Source organism: Vipera ursinii (genome assembly GCF_947247035.1).
Source record: "Vipera ursinii genome assembly, chromosome: 2".
Taxonomy (NCBI): Eukaryota; Metazoa; Chordata; class Lepidosauria; order Squamata; family Viperidae; genus Vipera; species Vipera ursinii.
This window is the reverse complement of record NC_139513.1, coordinates 5,769,241-5,788,886: the sequence shown is the minus strand read 5'-3', so window position 1 is coordinate 5,788,886 and position 19,646 is coordinate 5,769,241. Positions and strand designations below refer to the sequence as shown.

Sequence of the window (19,646 nt, the reverse complement as noted above, 5' to 3'; positions counted from 1 at the left end):
TTTGGATGAGAGTTATGATGAGTATGTTTCTTCTTTGGAAGTCCTGGCCAGAGAGGAACTGACATTGACTAAAATTACTGGGAGACTGCTGGAAGAGTCCAGAAGGAGGCGTGACCGAGACCAGCTGAGAGAGACACAGCCACAAGAGGAGCAGCCATTTACCACTGCTTACAACGTCAAGAAATGTTATTCTTGTGGTGCTAAAGGGCATATAGCCAAATTCTGTAGGAAGGGTAAAAAACAGAATGTAAATAGCAGTGGAAAGGCTAAGAAGAGCATTGGTTTGGCTATTTCTGGTGAACCAACATCCAGAAACAATGAATTGTGGGTTGTTGATAGTGGGGCTTCACAATGCATTACTAAAGAGAAAAAGAGGTTTATTAATATGAAAAACAGCAACCAATATGTTTCACTGGCAAACGGTTGGAGGATGAAGGCCTCTGGTGAAGGTAATTCCTATTGTCCATGTATTGATGAACAGTTACCTATGTTATATATACCTAAACTAAGATTCAACCTTTTATCTGTAAGGGAATTGGTTAAAGTTGGGTTTGTGGTAACATTCAGAGGGGAGCAATGCACTATTGAGAGGAATGGAACCTGTGTAACTGCTAATTTGAAAAATGGTTTATTTGTTCTCACAAGTAACCAGGTTAGTACAGCCAACTCAATATGTGAGAACAAGAAGCCACATGATGAATGTATACATTTATTGCATAGGCGGTTAGGGCATGTAAACTTTAACTCACTACGCAAAACAGTTGAGTTAGTAGAAGGAATTAAACTGAAGCCATGTAGTAAGTATTTGAATTGCAATGCCTGTAATCAGGAAAAGAGTAAGGCAACTCCTGCAAACAGGTTAAATGGCTTTAAAACAACTGTACCTTTGGAAGTTGTGTTTGCTGACTTAATTGGACCAATGAAACCAAGTTTAGGAGGGTCATGTTATATTTTAAGTATATTGGACCACTACTCTCGTTATGGATTTTGTTATCTGCTTAAGTCAAAGGCAGACACTTTCCAACAATTTGCAAACTGGCTCAAATTCGTGGAGAGAAAAACAAAGAGAAAGGTTCAGTGCATAATTACTGATAATGGTACTGAATTTACAAACAAGCGTTTTGTTGATATGCTTGAATCAGCTGGCATTGAGCATAAACGTTCAGCCCCCTATAGGCCTCAACATAATGCATTTGTTGAGAGACGTGGGCAAATGTTACAAGCCATGATGAGAACCATGTTAAAAGATTCTGACTTAACAGATAGACTGTGGGGGGAGGCAGCAAAATGTGCAAACCATGTTCTGAATATAGTTGTTAATACTTCTACTGGTAAAATACCATACACAATATGGCATGGTAAAAAACCAAACCTTGATTATCTGCACACGTTTGGCACCCCAGCTTGGGTCCACATTCCTGCACAACTCAGGAGTAAAGGCCAACATAGGGCTAGGCAATTATACTTCGTAGGTTACGAAGCTAATCACAGATCTTATCGTTTCTGGGAACGAGGCACGACTAATGTATATACCAGTTCTAGTGCCAAATTCCTTGAGCATGTCGGTTGGGATAGGTTAGAGCAAGAAACTGTTAATACTGATCCTCTAGTGTTTGAGGACTCCTCTGATAACGTAACTAGTAATGATAATACATATGTAAATATAAAAGATGAAGAAGAGATAGAGGAGATAAAAGAGGAATCAGAGGAAAGAAAGGAGTCAGAAATTCAAAGCCCTGTAATTCCTTGGCGTTCAACGCACATCAGATGTCCACCTGATTGCTATGAAGCAAGTGTAATATGTCAAGTTAGTGTAGAGCCTTCTAACTATGATGAGATCAGGATGTATCCTGAAAAGGAACAGGCATCATGGAAAACTGCAATGAACAGGGAGTTGAAGTCTTTGCAGGATCTTAAGGTCTATGAGAAAGCAAAACTGCCACCTGGTGAGCAAGCTATAGGTTGCAAATGGATATATAAAATAAAGAAGGGTGTAGATGGGACCGTAACCCATAAGGCACGTTTGGTTGTACAAGGTTTTGCCCAAACTACTAAGGATTATGATGAGGTGTTTGCACCCAGTCTGAGGGCAACTACTTTAAGAGCAGCTTTAGTATGGGCGGCTAAAAATCAATATATGGTTAACCATGTAGATGTTGAAACTGCATATTTACATGCTCCATTGCAACATACTATTTATTTAAGACTACCACCAGGATTGACCAGTGATAGAGACCATGATTGTTGGGAATTAAAGAAAAGCCTCTATGGATTGAAACAATCAGGCTATGAGTGGAATAAATGTATAGTTAATGAGTTAAGTGCATTAGGTTTTGTAGCCAGTAATGCTGATCCTTGTTTGTTTAGAAGAGATCACAACAGAGCATTTTCTCTTATTATTCACAGATGATATTGCAATAATAACAAAAACTGAGTTAGAAGCACAAACTATCATTTCAAGATTGCAAAATAAATTCACAATTAGAAATCTTGGGAAAATAAGCCACTATTTGGGGTTAGATATTGTGAAAACGAATAGGGGTTTTAAGGTTTCGCAAGCCAGTAAAATATCTCAGTTATTAAAGAGATACAATATGGAAATGTGTAAACCAGCAAAAACTCCGATGGCTATGGATTTTAAGGACACTAATGTTGAGAGTCCTGTATTTGATAAGGCTATGTACCAATCTTTGATAGGAAGTCTTATGTATCTTAGTAATTGGACTAGACCTGATATTTCTTACTGTGTAAACCAATTAGCTAGGTACAACAATAATCCAACTGTTAGACACTGGCAATCAGCTAAACGAGTATTAAGGTATTTGAAGCAAACTATTCACTACTCGTTATATTTAGAGCCAAATCGTGAGTTAATCCTTACTGCATATGCAGATGCGAGTTTTGCCTCTGATACACTCGTAAATCTACTTCAGGGTTGGCTGTTATGTTGGGAGATTCTTTGATTGGATGGAAGTCCATTAGACAAAAACACATAAGCTTATCTACAATGGAGGCTGAATTTTCATGTCTATCAGTGTTATGTACAGAACTGCTAGTGTACAAACAATTATTGTTAGATATGGGTTTAAATGTAAATGATCCCTTTATTGTGTATGAGGACAATCAAGCTGCAATAAAGATGGCTAACAATGCTGCAGTAAGAACAAGATCTAAACATACTGATCTTCGTTATTTAAATGTCAGACAATGTATCAAAGATAAATTAATACAGCTAGAGTATTGTTCATCTGATGTAAATATTGCAGACCATTTTACGAAGGTACAAAGTGCTGTGAAACACAATGCTAATTGTGAAAGAATGTGCATAAGATTGTAAGTTATATATTATTCTACCCAAAGGGGAGAATGTTAGGCATATGGTGTTAGCCTACAATGTTGGGTTGAAAATATATTAACCATGATGTTGCTATGTCTTTAAGAAGTTAATTGGCCAATGGGTGTGTAAGTGTTCTCATGGCCATAAAAGGAAGCTAGGAACGTAGCTTCTCTCTCTCTCTGAATTCACTGATCTCTACTATTACTGTTTTTGCTCTGCTGTTGGTTTACTACTGTTGTAATCCTGAACTGTGTATTGACCTCTGGACCGGTAAGAAGACTTTGTAGTTTGGATTACTCCTTGGACTGTTGCTATTGTTTATGACTTGGACTGTTTATTTTTGACTGTGCATTTTTGTTTTTACACCACCCTCAAAGTAAAATACTTTTTGCTTTTACAACTCAGTGTACTCTTTCTGTGTGACTCTTGCTGCTCTCAGTACCCTTCCTTGTCTGTGCAACTCTTTGGTAGCACAAGGAGACCTCTGCACAACAAATTCCTTAACATAGTCTCTCCTGCAAGGAAGGGCTGAGGAAACTTTGATGCTGCTGGTTTGGGAGTTTGCATGATAGAAACTGAAATAATGTTGTATGTTTATCTTGAATTCCCCAGAGGGGTTTTAAAGGTGACAGGACCCTCCCCACAAAGGCTGATTTTGGGGGAGAGGATCCCAGCAGAGCCCCCCCCCAAACATGACAGTTGGCAGCAGGAACTCCCAAGCAGCCTCAGTGGGGGCAAGGGGTGGGGCCAGGGTGGAGAGGCCCCAGGGCTTTCTTCCGGGTGAGGGGAATTCTGGGAGTTGAAGTCCAAGTGGCTGAGTCTGAGAAACTCTAATTTAGGCCTTTATGTTGAGAGTCACTGATCATGTGAAGAGTTGGGTAGCCACGTTCAAACACACACCCCCCCTCCCAAGCTGGCTGGGGGGAGCATTTCTGCCTTTCTTTCTGCTGAGAAAGTGCAGGATCAGAAGCAGAGGAGGAGACGTTTCAGAGCAGCTTCTCTGGAAGGTGAAGGGGGAGATTCAGAGTAAATCTGGTGCATTGAAATGGTCTGTGAATGATGGTTTCTGTGCCCTAACTGGGTTGCTGAGAGGAAGAAATGTTTGGATAATCACAGTGGGATTTTCTGTGGAATGAGGGTGAGCCCCCCCCTCTTAGTCCCGGGTTCAAAACCAAATCCTGCTCAGATGGCTGAACTTTGGGAGGGGAGGGGGAATTTTCCAGCCAGGAGGGGGAACAGGAGGAAGATTGGGAGGGCTATGTTGCTTCATTGCTGCTCCCTTCCCTCCCCCCTTTGCCTCCCCATATGTGAGTTCCCCCTTTGGATCCCAGCTTCTGGTCTCACCTGGATTGCCCCTTCCCTGTTTCCCTCCCCCGTCTTATAAAAGGACCCCTCAGCTATTAACAATCCATGGGGCAGGTAAAGTTTGGGGGAACCGGCCTTCCCCTCCTCTCTCACCCCACCTTCCCTGCCCTCCAACCCTTCAGGCCCCCCCAAAAGCTGCTTGTTTCCCTCTCAGTCGCTCCCTCCTTCCCCCTCCTGCCTCCCCTTCCATCCCCTCCCCCTTTTTCTCCCCCTTTCTCCTCCCCAGCTCTTTTCTTCTTCTTCTTCTTCTTCTTCTTCTTCTTCTTCTTCTTCTTCTTCTTCTTCTTCTTCTTCTTCTTCTTCTTCTTCTTCTTCTTCTCCTTCTCCTTCTTCTTCTTCTTCTTCCTCCCCTTCCATCCTCTCCCCAGCTTCCTCCTCCTCCTCTTCCTCCTCCTCCTTCTTCTTCTTCCTTCTTTCCCCCCAGAACCTCAGATTGAAGCCTCCATAGGATGAGGGTCCTTGACTGGAGCCCCCTAACTCTGTCCCTCTGGGTCCCTTCCAGGCGCCTCTTCGCACTCCATGAAGTATTTCTCCACCTCCATCTCGGAGCCCAGTCAGGGGCTGCCCCAGTTTGTCTCTGTGGGGTACGTGGACGGTCAGGCCTTTGTTTACTATGACAGCCACAGCCGGAGGAGGGAGCCTCGAGTCTCCTGGATGGAGAAGGTGGGGAAGGAGGACCCCCAATACTGGGATTGGAACACCCAGAGAGCCCGTGGCAATGAGGAGGGATTCAGAGAAGGTCTGGAGATTCTGAGGCTTCGCTACAATCAGAGCGAAGGTGAGTGATGGGTCGGGTGGCTCCTTCTGCCCCATAATCCCCTCCCCAGGAACCAGAGGGGGGAGAAAGGGGGGGTCCCTTCAAAGGGAAAGGCTGCTTCCCCACATTTAAAAAAAGTTTTTAATATCTTTATTCTTTTTTAAAAAATCAACATAAGCTTGTCGTTGCCTCCATAGCTGATGTTTTCTGCCAGTTACAATTAATAAAAACATTCTTTTAAATTTATCCCTCCATCTCTCTGGATATTGATAGGATGTGGAGATGGATATAAACTGAGATAAAGAAAGGCCGAAATCTCCCCTCCCCCCATGAAAGTTGGGGTGTCCTGGCCTTGGTGGACCCCCTGCTGTGGGGGAGGGAGGGGATCCCAGGTCTCTCCTCTCCCGGAAAAAAGCAGGTGGATCCTAAGGAGATCCTGGGTGAAGCAGGTCCCTGTTCTTCTCTCTGTTTTCACTCCAGAGAAATGAGGGATCAACTGCAGATCCACCTGGGCTCTCTAGATCCCTCTCTTTCACTTCTATCTGGAGGGATGAGAGGGGCCCAAAATGGCAGGAACTTCTTCTCATCCTCCAGGCGGAAGGAGAGGCAAGGAGGACAAATGGGGCGGGGGCCTCTTGGGGGGGCACAGGATCCTCCCAATCTTGAGGGGAAAAAGGAGAGAAAAGAAAGAAACCCCCATTTGGGGGCCTTCCTGAGTCGCTCAGAGCCATCATGGCTTCCCATCCTTGGTCCCTCAGGCTGGACTCCTGCGCTGCCCTCTTGGTGGGGCTGCCCTGGAGGGGGGAGGCCTTGTTCAGCAGCCCCCCCTTCTGCCATCTTTGGGGCACAAGATTCACCTTCAAGGGAGCTGATTTAGGGGAGAGATTGCAAGGAAATATCTGTGTCACCAGAGGCTGCTTTGGGCTGAGAGAAACCTTCTCCACAAACATCCGCCATTTTCCCTCCTTTCATCCCAAGGAGGTGCAGCCCCCCTTCTTCTGCCCTTTCCTTCCCCCTCCCCCCATAGACAGACACCCCAGAGATTTGCCTGTTCTGCCCCTGATCCCCGAGGATCCCCTCAGATCCCCCCAGGCCCCCTGCTGGCCTCTCAGGGGAGCAGAGCTGGACCCAGAGGGCTCCCCCTGGTGGAGGAAGGAGGAAGGAGAGCGACCAGAGTGGAGGGGAGCCTCTTTTCCAGGCCAAACAGCCCCAAATGTCCCAACCTTTCCTCAAAGTGTAGTGTATGCTGCTAGCATACACAGGAAATGCCAGCGCAGCAGGGGGCTGGATAGCTCCAGGCGATAACCGCTGAGGCGGGAAAAGCCGGACGGAGCAAGTTTGACACCCCCTGCATGGTCAGCTCTGGCGGGAAGCCAGGGTTTAAACCTATTGGCCACATGCACTGGCGGGAAGCCCAGGTTCAATTCTATTGGCCATCATTCACCTGGGCAGGTATAAGAAACACCAGGTAAACCCCTTTGTCCAGATTCATTCCTGATCCGAATAAAAGAAATACTACCCAGCTCAAGAGTCCGTCTCTCTGTGCAACCACGCGACTTTGCACTGGTGACGGTGGGATCCTGCATCGGACAACGCTAGCCGCGGACGGAATCCAATCGGCAGCCCCGGATCCAGACACAGGGCAACCGAGACGACGACGAGATGACACAACTGGGTCAGTATCCCCTTTTCAATAGTGGCCGCCACGAGGAGTGGGAAGCCTTCGTGGGGCAGATAGAATGCTACCTGAGGGCGAACGGGGTGAATGAGGACTGGCAGAGAGCGGCGGTACTGCTCTGCAGCTGCGGCACAGAAACCTACCAGCTGGCGGTCGGTCTCTGCACACCCGATGACATCCACTCCGTCGGCTACAACGAATTGCTGGCGAAGCTGTCTGAACATTTCAAGCCCGAGACGTCCGAGATCGCCTGGCGGTATCGTTTTGAAAAACGGGATCAGAGACCAGGTGAGTCTGCCAAACAGTATATGGCAGCTCTGAGGCTGGCAGCTCGCCTCTGCAATTTCAAAAATCTAGAAATTAGGCTGCGGGATCGGCTCGTTTGTGGGGTGAGGGACAGGAAGCTGCGCCAGAAACTTTTTGCTAAGCAGAAACTGACCCTGAGGGATGTCCAAGATGAACTCCTAGCCTGGCATGCAGCCGAGGAGCCCGAGATGAGGGAAGGCGGATCCATCCACCAGGTGAGAAGAGGCACCGACGCAGACAGGGCAGAGCTGGAGGTGGATGCCATCAACCGACCTCAGCGATCCTTCAACCCCGACCGAGACAACAGAAAAGAACCGAGACCAGCCACGGCAGGCGAAAGAGACCAGGAGTGCAGATGCGGAGCGAGCGGACCCCGGTCTACCCAGCCTCACGGTCACAGCGCGAATCGCCCTCGGTCTACCCAGCATTGCGGCTGCAACTCCCAGTCTACCCTGAACAGCGGCTACGGACAGCCCCGGTCTACCCAGTGCTCCGGCTGTGGCGCGAGTGGCTCCCGGTCTACCCGCTGTGCAAGCTGCGGAGGACAGCATCCCCGGTCTACCTGCCGTTTCAAGTCGGCGAAGTGTCGGTCGTGCGGAAAAACGGGGCACATCGCGGCGGTCTGCAGAAGCAAGCAGCGGGACAGCCTACACGAGGTGGAAGCCGAGTTCCAGTATGCCACAGGTACTGGGAAGCGGTCGCTGGGTCTGACTGTGAGTCACACGTCGGGACGGCCGGGCGTTTTCAAAACAGGGGCTCCTGCGGCGCTAGCCCGAAAAATAAAACTGAGGGTGAGGCTGCAAGGGGTCCCCTGCTTGATGGAGCTGGACTCAGGGTCAGCCATATCCATCATCTCCGCCAGAACGTTTTTAGACATTTGCAAGCGGAGCGGCCAACGGGTTGCCTTGAGGACATCCAGACTGACCCTCTCTGACTTTCAAAATTCACCGATCAAAATCCGGGGGGAGGCGTTGTTGTGGGTGCAGTACAAGGGATTCAAGGGTAAATTAAGTGTGTTGGTCGTCGAGGGCCAGCGGACTAGCCTTGTGGGGTTAGGGTGGTATAACGCCTTCGGCATCAAAATCACAGGGATTAATCAGACACGGAGCCATTTGTCCCTGGAAGCAGTCTGCGAGGAATTCGCGGACGTGTTCGATGGGCAGTTGGGAAAGTACACGGGTCCCCCAATCTCATTTAGACTAGATCCCCAGGTGCAACCCATAAGGATGAAGGCGAGGCGTGTTCCATTCGCGTTAAAGCAAAAGATAGAGCAGGAATTGGATAAGCTGGTAGACCAGGGGGTGTTAACACCAGTTGATGGAGCAGATTGGGAAACTCCCATCGTAACGCCAATTAAAGCAAATGGGGAAATTCGTATCTGCGCTGATTATAAAGGGACTATAAACCGAGCTTTAAGTGCCCATTCCTATCCGGTCCCTGCAGTCAGCAGCATCTTAGCGTCCCTACAAGGCGGGTCGGTGTTCGCTAAATTGGACCTCGCCCAAGCTTATCAGCAATTGCCGGTAGACCCAGGGGCTGCTAGAGCACAAACGATCATCACTCACAAGGGAGCGTTCCGGGTAGACTGGTTGCAGTTTGGGGTTAGCGTAGCGCCGGGGATATTTCAGGAGGTGATGGAAAGGACGCTTAAGGGAATACCAGGGGTTTGCCCTTATTTTTATGACGTCCTGATTGCAGCCAGCTCCCCGGACGTGCTGGCGACCCGTTTAAGGACGGTCCTTGAGAGGTTCAGGGGGGCAGGTCTCAAACTCAAAAGGGAGAAGTGCAGGATTGGGGTCCCAGAGACAGAATTCCTGGGGTTCAGGATAGATGCTCAAGGCATCCACCCATCTGCATCAAAGGTGAGGGCAATCAAAGAAGCCCCTGCTCCCAAAAACAAGCCTGAATTGCAGGCGTTCTTGGGGTTCCTCAATTTCTACCACACATTCCTGCCTCACAAAGCCTCAATTGCAGAACCCCTACATAGGCTACCTGACAAGCAAGCGCCTTGGGAATGGACTGACAAACATGCAAAAGCATTCCAAACACTAAAAAACATGTTAGCAAGCGATGCCACTGTCACCCATTTCAGGGAAGATCAGCCAATCTGTCTTGCGTGCGATGCATCCCCTTATGGGATTGGAGCAGTGCTCAGCCATCTCAAGGAGGATGGAACTCAGGCTCCTATCGCCTAATACTCCAGAACCCTGTCAGCTGCAGAGCGGAACTACGCCCAGATAGACAAGGAGGCACTGGCAGTGGTTGCTGGAGTAAAGAAATTTCATGATTACCTGTATGGCAGAGATTTCATAATCTTCACAGACCATAAACCTTTATTAGGACTATTCACAACTGAGAAACAAACACCACAGATTTTGTCACCTAGAATGCTAAGATGGTCAATATTTCTCTCTGCATATTCTTGTAAATTGATACACAGACCAGGGAAGGAGATGGGGCATGCTGATGGTCTCAGCAGACTGCCCCTAATGGACAGGGAGCCGGACCCAGCACCGGCTGCCCAAATCCTGGCAATCCAAGAACTGCCAGAACGCCCCCTCAACGCAAAGGACATAGCCACAGAGACACCAAAAGACAAGGTTCTGAGCAGGGTTCATTCGTGGGTGAGTAGTGGGTGGTAAGACAAATCACCAGGGCAAGAGTTCACTGCTTACTTCTCAAGAAGGTTTGAACTGTCCACACACAAAGGGTGCCTTTTGTGGGGAAACAGTCATAATTCCCACAAGGCTCAGGGAAAGAGTTCTCCAATCACTACATGAAGGACACCCAGGGATAGTAAGAATGAAGGCTCTAGCAAGGAGTTACCTGTGGTGGCCAGGGTTGGACAAGGAGATAGAAGCACAGGTAGTGGGGTGGTACACATGCCAGAGGACACGGCCAGAACAACCACATGCACCAGTCCATAAGTGGGAGGAAACACACTCACCCTGGTCCAGGGTGCACATAGACTACGCTGGCCCATTCCAAGGTCACACATTTCTGGTAGTTGTGGATAGTCATTCAAAATGGCTTGAGGTGGTACCTGTAAGCAGCATGACATCAGCAGGGACCATCCAAGCATTGAGGGGGATATTTGCTACACATGGGTTGCCTGATGTAATCGTGTCAGATAATGGAACGCAATTTACTTCCTCGGATTTCCAGGTGTTCCTGAGGACCTTGGGGATTAGACACGTCACCTCGGCCCCCTTCCACCCTGCCAGTAATGGATTGGCAGAACGATTCGTGAGAACAACAAAAGATGCACTCAAGCGCATAGTACAGGGAGATTGGAAGCAAAGACTAGCCACATTACTCCTTCACCAACACGCAACACCTTGCACTGCCACAGGCAAAAGCCCAGCGGAACTCAGATGGGGGAGACGCCTCATTACAACTTTAGACAGGCTCCATCCGGACAGAGTAGCCGCAGACACGGGGAACCCCAGCATCAAGACACATTTTACCTCAGGGGACCTCATTTGGGCCAGGAACTACAGTACGGGTTATCCATGGGTGCCAGGGGAAATTATAGAGCAAACAGGGCCCCTTTCCTACAGAGTAAGGGTGGAGGGGGGGACTAATGTGGAAAAGGCATCTGGATCAACTGAGGAAAAGGACTCCTGAAAGGGTGGCAGAGGACACACTGGGGGGTGAGGAGGAAGATCCAACACAAAAGCCAATACAAACACATTCACCAAGGAGGATGGTTGGGGGGGAGCAATGGCAACCCCTGTACAGGCAGGAGTCTGATAGAGAAACCAGGCAGTCACCAGGAATCAGCAAGTCACACACACAGACACACAGCAACCTTCCTCAACAGGAGCTTCAGGAAGGAATGAATAGCCACGACACCATACCTCCGAACATGTACCAAGAAGGTCAAGTAGGCCACACAAAGCGCCAAGCTACCTCGCTGACTATGTACGTTCATAAGGGGGCAACAGATCAACAAGTGTATCCATTGTAACCATGTTTTGTAAATATGTGTATATAGTTGGAGATGGTATGACAGAGGAAAATCCTCACTATGGGGGAAGGGGTATAGTGTATGCTGCTAGCATACACAGGAAATGCCAGCGCAGCAGGGGGCTGGACAGCTCCAGGCGATAACCGCTGAGGCGGGAAAAGCCGGACGGAGCAAGTTTGACATCCCCGGCATGGTCAGCTCTGGCGGGAAGCCAGGGTTTAAACCTATTGGCCACATGCACTGGCGGGAAGCCCAGGTTCAATTCTATTGGCCATCATACACCTGGGCAGGTATAAGAAACACCAGGTAAACCCCTTTGTCCCAGATTCATTCCTGATCCGAATAAAAGAAACACTACCCAGCTCAAGTGTCCGTCTCTCTGTGCGACCACGCGACTTTGCACAAAGGGAGGCGGCTTCCACCCTCCCATCCTCTGGGTCTCCCCTCTGGACCTTCCCCAGATCCCTCCTGCCCTTTTGGAGGTCTGGTGACGAGAACTGGCACAGAATATTCCAGATGTCGTGGCGCCCTTGATTTACGCAAAGGCTTTATGACATTATAGTTTCTGTGTTTTCAATAACATTTTAATGGTCTCTGATGTCCTGTTTGCCTTTTAAAAAATTTTATATAATTTGTATTGAACCTTTTCAACACAAGATAAAAAAGAATAGAAAGTAAAATAAAGGAGGTAAAAAAAATCAAAAAGAAAAAAGTACAAGAAAAGAAAAAAAAAAGAAGAAAATTAATAAAAAAATGTAAAGAAGTGGCTTCTGATATTCTTCACAGCTCTTACAAATATAAATATATTTTAGCCTCCCTAAAGCAGCCTTTGTTGACCTTTTGACCCTGGAGGAACCCTTGAACTATTTTTCAGGCCTCGGGAACCCCTGAACATCCCGGCTCAGAGATGGGGCAGAACTGTTTCCTGCGTAGACCTGCAGAGATGCATTAACATCGTTTTCTTTCACTAACAATAAAAACTTGCCTTTTCAGTGTGATCCCAGTGCTTTTTTTGCAGCACAAATATTCAATTCTGTGCCAAACTTGCAATGGACACACACAGATTTTATCTTCAACTGAAATAAGACGGTTTCTGTCTTAGCTTTTGATGCTTCTGAAATAAGACAGAACTTTTTCTCGGAAGCTGAAAACTGCAGCCAGATTTTCACTGCCTTCCTGTGAATGGCTGGAGACTCTTCTTGGGCAGAAATCCAGAACCGTTTTTTCCCCTGGGCAGATCAGGGAATCTCCTCTGGAGGGCAGGATCAGACTCAGCTCAGGAGGATCTTCCTCTCCCTCCGAAGGGAAGATCTCAGGCTGAGCAGAAGCTGCAGAGAAAGGATCCCTCACCTGGTCACTCATGGGAGTGGAAAGGGAGGGAAAGGACTGGTCAGTTTAGTTCAGCTGTACTTACAAGTGGTTTTCCCTTAGAATCTGAGTTTCTGGCCTCCTTCCTCACTCTCAAGCCCAACCAGAAGTAGAAACATTTCAACATTTCCTTTTGGTTTTTTCAAACCTTCAGTTTCCTTTTAAATCCCAGAATCTGGTCACTTAAAGCCAAAATATTTTCTCCAGGACCTTGCAAAGACTGTAAACTTCAAACTTCATTTCAAAGGTCAAATAACCCTTTTGGGGGTTCAGGTCAGATTGGGCCACTTGCTGCTCTTGCTATGGAAAATATTCCTTTGTGGCCCTTCAAGGCTTCATTCCCACATTGCACAAAGCCATGGTTTGTTGCTGGTTAGCGCCAAAAAGGAAGCCAGCCTTGTCACTTGGTGATATTTACGAACATAGATGAAGATTTGTGGTCACAGGGATCCTTGCAAGCTTCTTTGCAGATTGACCAGATCCTCTTTGACGCCATGAGATTCTCGGTCCCTTTGGAGCCGCAGATTCAGGCAAATGTTCCCTCTCTGGGATCCCTTCCTTTCCCCCCAAGAGTCTCCCCAACAGAGGAAGGGCAGAAGGGAAGATGGAGGAGGCTCCGTCCCTCCGTTTCTTCTGCGACTCCTTCTTTTCTCGGTCTCCCTCGGGATCCTCTGCTGGCTTTTCCAGCTTCCCTTTTCCTGGAGAGGTTCGGGGGCTCCATCCTGGGGGGGGGAATGGAGGGAGGCAGGTGGAGGGAGGGGAGAAGGGCAGGGAATGATGGGGGATTTCTTTCCCTTGATTGCTAGGGAGGAAATGCGCGTGTCAGTTCCTGTGTCAAAGTCCCTGCAGGGAAGGGGGTCTCTGTCTCTTTCTTGAGGACTCCCCAAACCATCTTTTTTCCTATTTCAGGCCTTCACATAATACAGGTGACGTATGGCTGTGAGCTCCAGGCTGATGGGAGCAAAAGAGGCTTTAATCATCATGGCTATGATGGGAGGACCTTCCTCACCTTTGACAAGGAGATCCCCACCTGGGTGGCTCCCCAACCCGAGGCCCAGATCACCCAGAGGAAATGGGACGCTATTCCAGGATTCAATCAGGAATGGAAGTCCTACCTGGAGGAAATCTGCATTGAGTGGCTGGAGAAGTACCTGTCCTACGGGAAGGAGACACTGCTGAGGACAGGTGAGCCTCTGGATCCAGGTTGGACTTTCCTCCTTTATGGCCGGATTTCTTGTGCACATACGGTCCCTTTGGGTCCCTGGTCTGCCCAGGAGGGAATCCTCCCCCTCCCCTTCCAGCCCCTCCCCATGTTGCGCGAAGCCCTGTTTGGTTCCCCTTGCCAGGCCGCCATTCAATGGAGCAGGAATCTCAGCCTCTGCCAGGCGGTTGTTTGGGTGGATCAGGCAGGAGAAGCACTTGGGGGTGTCCTGTTCACGGCCCACAGTGAGGCAACGGGAACACTTGGGGTTCTTCAGTGAAACCCCCATTAGCCAAAGTGTAGTCAAGTCTGTCTCCCTCTCTCTCCCTCCCTCCCTCTCTCTCTCTCTCCCATTGGCATCAGGTCTCTCTGTCCCCTTTGAGACAGAATATCGTCTCCAGATTAATCAGTCAGACATTGCAAAAGATCTGAGTCCCTTTTTGCTTTCCTGCCCCCCCCTGGGCTCAGAGTTAATTCTGGGGGTGCCGTTTCTGCAGAGCCCCCAGAGGTGACGGTGAGCAGCAAGACAAAGGAGGTGGAGGATGGGATGGAGACGCACGTCTGCCGCCTGGATGGCTTCTACCCCAGGGAGATCGATGCCTCCTGGAGGAGGGACGGGGAGGTCTGGCTGCAGGACACCTTCCGTGGCTCCATGGCCCCCAACGCAGATGGAACTTTCCACTACTGGCTCAGCATCCGGATCGATCCCCAAGAGAGGGGCCGCTATCGGTGCCACGTGGAGCACGACGGCCTGCAGAAGCCTCTGGACGTGGCCCTGGAGGGTGAGAGGCTGCAGGGAGGGAAGGGCTGGGCCCTTTGGCAGGCTGGAGGGTTGTGGGAGGGAAATGTCACCCCAGCTGTGTCCAGATGTGACCATACCTGAGCTTTGATCTATTGGTTTTTCCAGTGTTTGGGGTTGGTGAAGCTGCAGGGACCAGACCATAGAAGTGGCTTCAGGGGACGCAAAGGAATCTACAGAATCCCATCACAAGAGCTGGCAGATCCTGATGAAATCCTCTTAGATCCTCTCTTAGCTTCTCTCCCTCCCCTGTCTCTCTTGTCTCCAGAAGAAAAGCAGCAGTTGTTCTGAGCACCTAAAAAAGATTTATTGTCTTTAGAATTCCTGAAGTACAAAAGTCAGGAGGAGAGTCTGAGTCCCTTTTTAAAGGGCAAATTTAATTAAAATTGATGAACTGCAGCTGACTTCAGGAAATGCGCAGAGTATCTGGACTGATGCATCAGGAGTCAGAAAAGGGACCATCAATCCTGGTTTTTACCCTCAGAGACGAATTTTTACCCTCAGAGACTTTTCCTGCTGTAATGACCGAAATGTCTTTGTGTGTTGTTACTTTAAGAAAGAAGTTGCACATTATTTTATGATACGATATATGGAATTTCTGAGGCTCAGCATAAAACCCAAGAAAAAAAGCCCTCTAAGAACTCTGCATATGTTCATAACTGCTGCTAACATTTTTTACACTGGACTTCCAAAATTGCAGAATTCAAGTTTAAATCTTTTACTACAATACAAAAAAAATGTTCAAATTTAACTTTTATGCTGATAGCCCGGGCAAAATAAAATATTCATTTGTTTTTGTTGTTTTTATCAAGCATCAGTTCACAAATGGCATGATAGCTCTTCAGTAGGAGTCCTGAGTTTTGTGCAAGAGAAAATTAAATTTAAGGTTCCCTCGTCAGACCTGACTCCTAAAGCAATGCCACTTTATAATGCTTTGGTAAGACCCTACTTTGAATAGTGCATCCAGTTTTGGTTGCCACGATATAAAAGAGATGTTGAGACTCTAGAAAGAGTGCAGAGAAGAGCAAAAAAGATGATCAGGGGACTGGAAGCTAAAACATATAAAGAACATTTGCAGAAACTGGGTATATCTAGTCTAATGAAAAGAAGGACTAGGGGTGACATGATAGAACTCTCCCCAATATCTCAGGGGTTGCCCCAAAGAAGAGGGAGTCAAGCTATTCTCCAAAGCACCCGAGGGCAGGACAAGAAGCAACAGATGGAAACTAAACAAGGAGAGAAGCAACCTAGAACTAAGGAGAAATTTCTGACAGTGAGAACAATAAACCACTGGAGCACCCACAACAAAGTGCAACTTGGAGGCAGTTTTGGTCACCACATTACAAAAAAGATGTTGAGACTTTGGAGAAAAGTGCAAAGAAGAGCAACTAAGATGATTAAAGGCCTGGAGACCAAAACATATGAAGGACAGTTGCAGGATTTGGGTTTCGCCAGTCTAGAGAAAAGAAGGACTGGGTGGACATGATAGCAGTATTCCAGTATTTGAGAGGCTACCACAAAGAGGAGGGGGGTCAACTTAATTTCCAGAGCACCAGAGGGCAGGACAAGAAACGATGGGTGGAAACTAATCAAGGAGGGAAGCAGTGTGGAATTAAGGATAAAATTTCTAACACTGAGAACAATTAACCAGTGGAACAATTTGCCTTCAGAAGTCGTGGGTGCTCCATCACTGGAGGCATCTAAGAAGAGGCTGGACAGCCACTTGTCTGGAATGCTTGAGGAGGGGGTTGTGCTAGAAGACCTCCAAGGTCCCTTCAAACTCTGTTATTCTGTTTCTGCCATTTGTGGGACGATCCAGAAGTTGCATATCACCATATTCCATTTTTATGGTGAATTTCTGGAAGGACAAAATATATTTTTTTTGCTATTTCTGGACTGACCAAGGAAATAAAAGTGCATATTTTAGGTGATATGAACTCTTTTACTTTAAATAATAAAACACAAACACTCAAACTGAAGAAAAAATATAACGTACAGAGCTACCCAAATTACGACAAACTGGGGCAGCCTCTAAACAGAACAAAAACTCTTGTTTAACAAATGTTATCGTATTGTTCACCAGTATTGTGTTGATGAAGTTTTTGTTTTGTAAGCCGCTGAGGGTCACAAGATGGCAAAGGGCTGCTTTTGAGTGGAAAAGCTAAATACGAATCCAGCTGCCTTCATGCTGGGCTGGGGAGAGACGAAGGCAGCATCAGGAGGACACGTCCTCTAACGGTGGTGAGCAAGGAGCCTTCGTGCTGCCCTTAGGCTTAGAGGGACACGAAGAGGAACCCATAGAAGAATTTGGGAATTTCCAGCTTTCGCTATTTTAGGTCTCTCCCCCAATTGGGATGAATGAGGCTCTCCTTCAATTATCTGCTTTTTCTCCCAATTCAGAACCAAAATCCAACGTGGGGATCATCATCGGCTGCTTTGTGGCTGGTCTTCTCGTCCTGCTGGCTGTGACTGTTGTTGGGATCTGGTATTTCAGTAAGTACCTTCTTTTCTGGGTGATGGAAGGAAGATGGGGAGGTTCCTCCCGAGTCTCTCCCTTTGGGGAGCTTCTTCTGGGCTTCCTCCTGTCCTGTTTTCCCAGCCCTCTTAGGGAGCCTCTGAGATCTCGGCCTCTTGCTGGGACTCCAGTCTTCACTTGGCTGAGTCTGAGGTTCGGACAATCCTGCCTTCTTCTGTGTTGGGAAGAGGCATCCCAGTTCCGTCCCTTTCAAAGGTTTGGTCAAAGAGCGGCAGAGAAGGATTTCCATGAAAATCTTCCTCCCCTCCCAGCTGCTGCTGCTTCCCCCATTTTCCCCCACCCCTCTCGTAGGCAGCTGGTCTCTCTTGCAACAAATCAGGAGATACATTTGGTTTTTGAAAGTCTTTTTGTCTTTATTAATGGGACAAAGTGACTGTGAAATATCTCCTGGAGTTCTTCCTCTTAATTAGAGTTTTGATGATCTCTGGTGGATTGTTTTGAGCTTTCACTGATTTTTCCCTTTGCAGAGAGACGTCACGATGACTACAGAGCAGCACCAAGTGAGTGATTTGTCCTCTTTACACATGCGCTCCAATTCAGAGCGAGAATCAGAGGCAGCGTTAGTTGAGATGTGTGTACGTGTGTCCAAGCACAAAAGAAGCCCATGGAGAGTTGTGCTATCTTCCTCTTCCTCTCAAGAACTCAGCTGTGGGAAACGGGGGCCCCTTTTCATTACAGCCAGGCTGTTCTTGGGAGTGGAGACCCCAAGGAGACATCTGGGACAAGGAACCCTCAAGATGGTGAGAAGACCCAGCTGGGTGGACGATCCCACTGACTGAGACGCTGCTCTGTTTTCCAAGAAGGTGGAAAGGAAAAGCTTGGCCAACACATCATGATCAGGAGGACGCATTTTGAGAGGAAAAGAGTTTTCATAGATGCCAGCTGGATCTCCTCTTGGTCTCCCAACTCAAGGCTTTCCAAGTAGGAACTGATTAGAACAAGAGACTTTGGAGCCCTCTGTATGTTGTGCTCCTTCTGGGTTTGGTGAAACCAGAATTTATTTGGATGGTTTGGGACAATTTTGCTAGGGAATCCGAGGAGCAAATCATCCAGAGAAAAAAGAGACCTGGGGAAGTCAGGAGGACTGATGACTGAGATTTGCCTTCCCAGAAGATGTGGGGTGAATTTGGTCTCGGGTATCCAGAGCGAGTGGATGGGGCCATGGAACAAGGTGGGGCAACAGCAAAGGTTTCCTTGGCTTCCTTTCACACAAAGACACACACACACACACCCTTCTGTCTTCCTTCCCCTCCCTGTAAAGATGACTTATGGATCCGAATAGCCCCACATTCAATGGTGGGATTCAAATTTGTGAATATGTGGATTCTGCTTCCGGCAGTCCATTCTGGGCCTGGGCAACAAAAAATGAACAAGTGGGGCCACAGCAAAAGTTTCCTTGTCTTCCTTTCACACAAACACAGACACACACCCCTCTGTCTTCCTTCCCCTCCTTATAAAGGTGACTTATGGATCTGAATAGCCCCACATTCAGTGGTGGGATTCAAATATGTGAACAACCGGTTCTCTGTGTGGATTCTGCTTCCGGCAGTCCATTCTGGGCCTGGGCAACAAAAAATGAGCTCCCGGTTCTGCCAAAGTGGTGCGAACCGGCTGAATCCCACCACTGCCCACCTTGCTACCAACCCATTTCCTTCCACTTGAGGTGAAGGTCTCTTTTTGCTTCACGGACACAACTAGGAAGCTTTCTTGGCACCATGTCCTGCGGTCTCAGGATTGCCGTTTGTGGCTTTCCCAACTATCTTCCCTCAAGGAAAGACAAGGGGGAAGCCGGCAGTTGCAGTCGTGTGATGTCTTGCTTAATGACCACTGGTCACATGATGCCTCACTGCTTAAGGAGAAATTTTCAAAGACTTTAGCGGTCATAGGTCAAGGACCACCTGGAAGAAGAGCTGGGGATGCAAGCAAAAAGTTTTCATAAGAGGGTAGTTTAACATAACGGTAACCTTAAGGAGAAAAGGCAAGAGAGAATACAATTTATTTGGGATGAGATATTTAAAAAAGGGGAAGAAGTTTTAAATAGTTCCCCGGAGAGGATATCTATGCTCCACCAAATTAAGCTGCCACAGAGACAATGATTTGTGCTAATTAATAATAATTAAATAATAGATAGTATTATCAATGAGTAAGATGGAAATAAAGATCAATTATGCAAAGAAAAAAAGAAAAGAAAATCTTGCCTGGGATTTTATCTTTTATTATTCGCATTTTTAAAAGGCGATATTAGCACTTTTAACTCGGCAAGCTGGAGCTCTTTTTAAAGTTCAAGAAAGCAGCTTTTTCTTTTTAGCCAAAAAAAGGTGGGGTTTTT

General features: G+C 47.6%; 2 protein-coding genes across 2 annotated transcripts in view; both read left to right on the top strand.

The window, feature by feature from the left end:
• The first annotated feature begins 5,040 nt into the window (after nucleotides 1–5,040).
• The window catches only part of LOC310633261 (uncharacterized protein), a 33,663-nt gene continuing 19,057 nt past the window's right edge, over nucleotides 5,041–19,646 (top strand). The window contains exons 1-5 of the mRNA XM_083350959.1: nucleotides 5,041–5,480; nucleotides 13,691–13,966; nucleotides 14,480–14,764; nucleotides 17,182–17,686; nucleotides 17,957–18,057. Of these exons, the coding sequence (XP_083207085.1) occupies nucleotides 5,222–5,480; nucleotides 13,691–13,966; nucleotides 14,480–14,764; nucleotides 17,182–17,686; nucleotides 17,957–18,057 (1,426 nt within the window). The 5' untranslated portion in view covers nucleotides 5,041–5,221. The remainder of the gene's footprint in view (nucleotides 5,481–13,690; nucleotides 13,967–14,479; nucleotides 14,765–17,181; nucleotides 17,687–17,956; nucleotides 18,058–19,646) is intronic.
• Nucleotides 7,122–12,645, top strand: LOC310633262 (uncharacterized protein; the record flags this gene model as incomplete). Its single annotated transcript, XM_083350960.1, has 2 exons — nucleotides 7,122–8,127; nucleotides 12,288–12,645. 2 exons carry the CDS (start codon nucleotides 7,122–7,124, stop codon nucleotides 12,302–12,304), a joined length of 1,023 nt encoding a protein of 340 aa, XP_083207086.1. The 3' UTR covers nucleotides 12,305–12,645.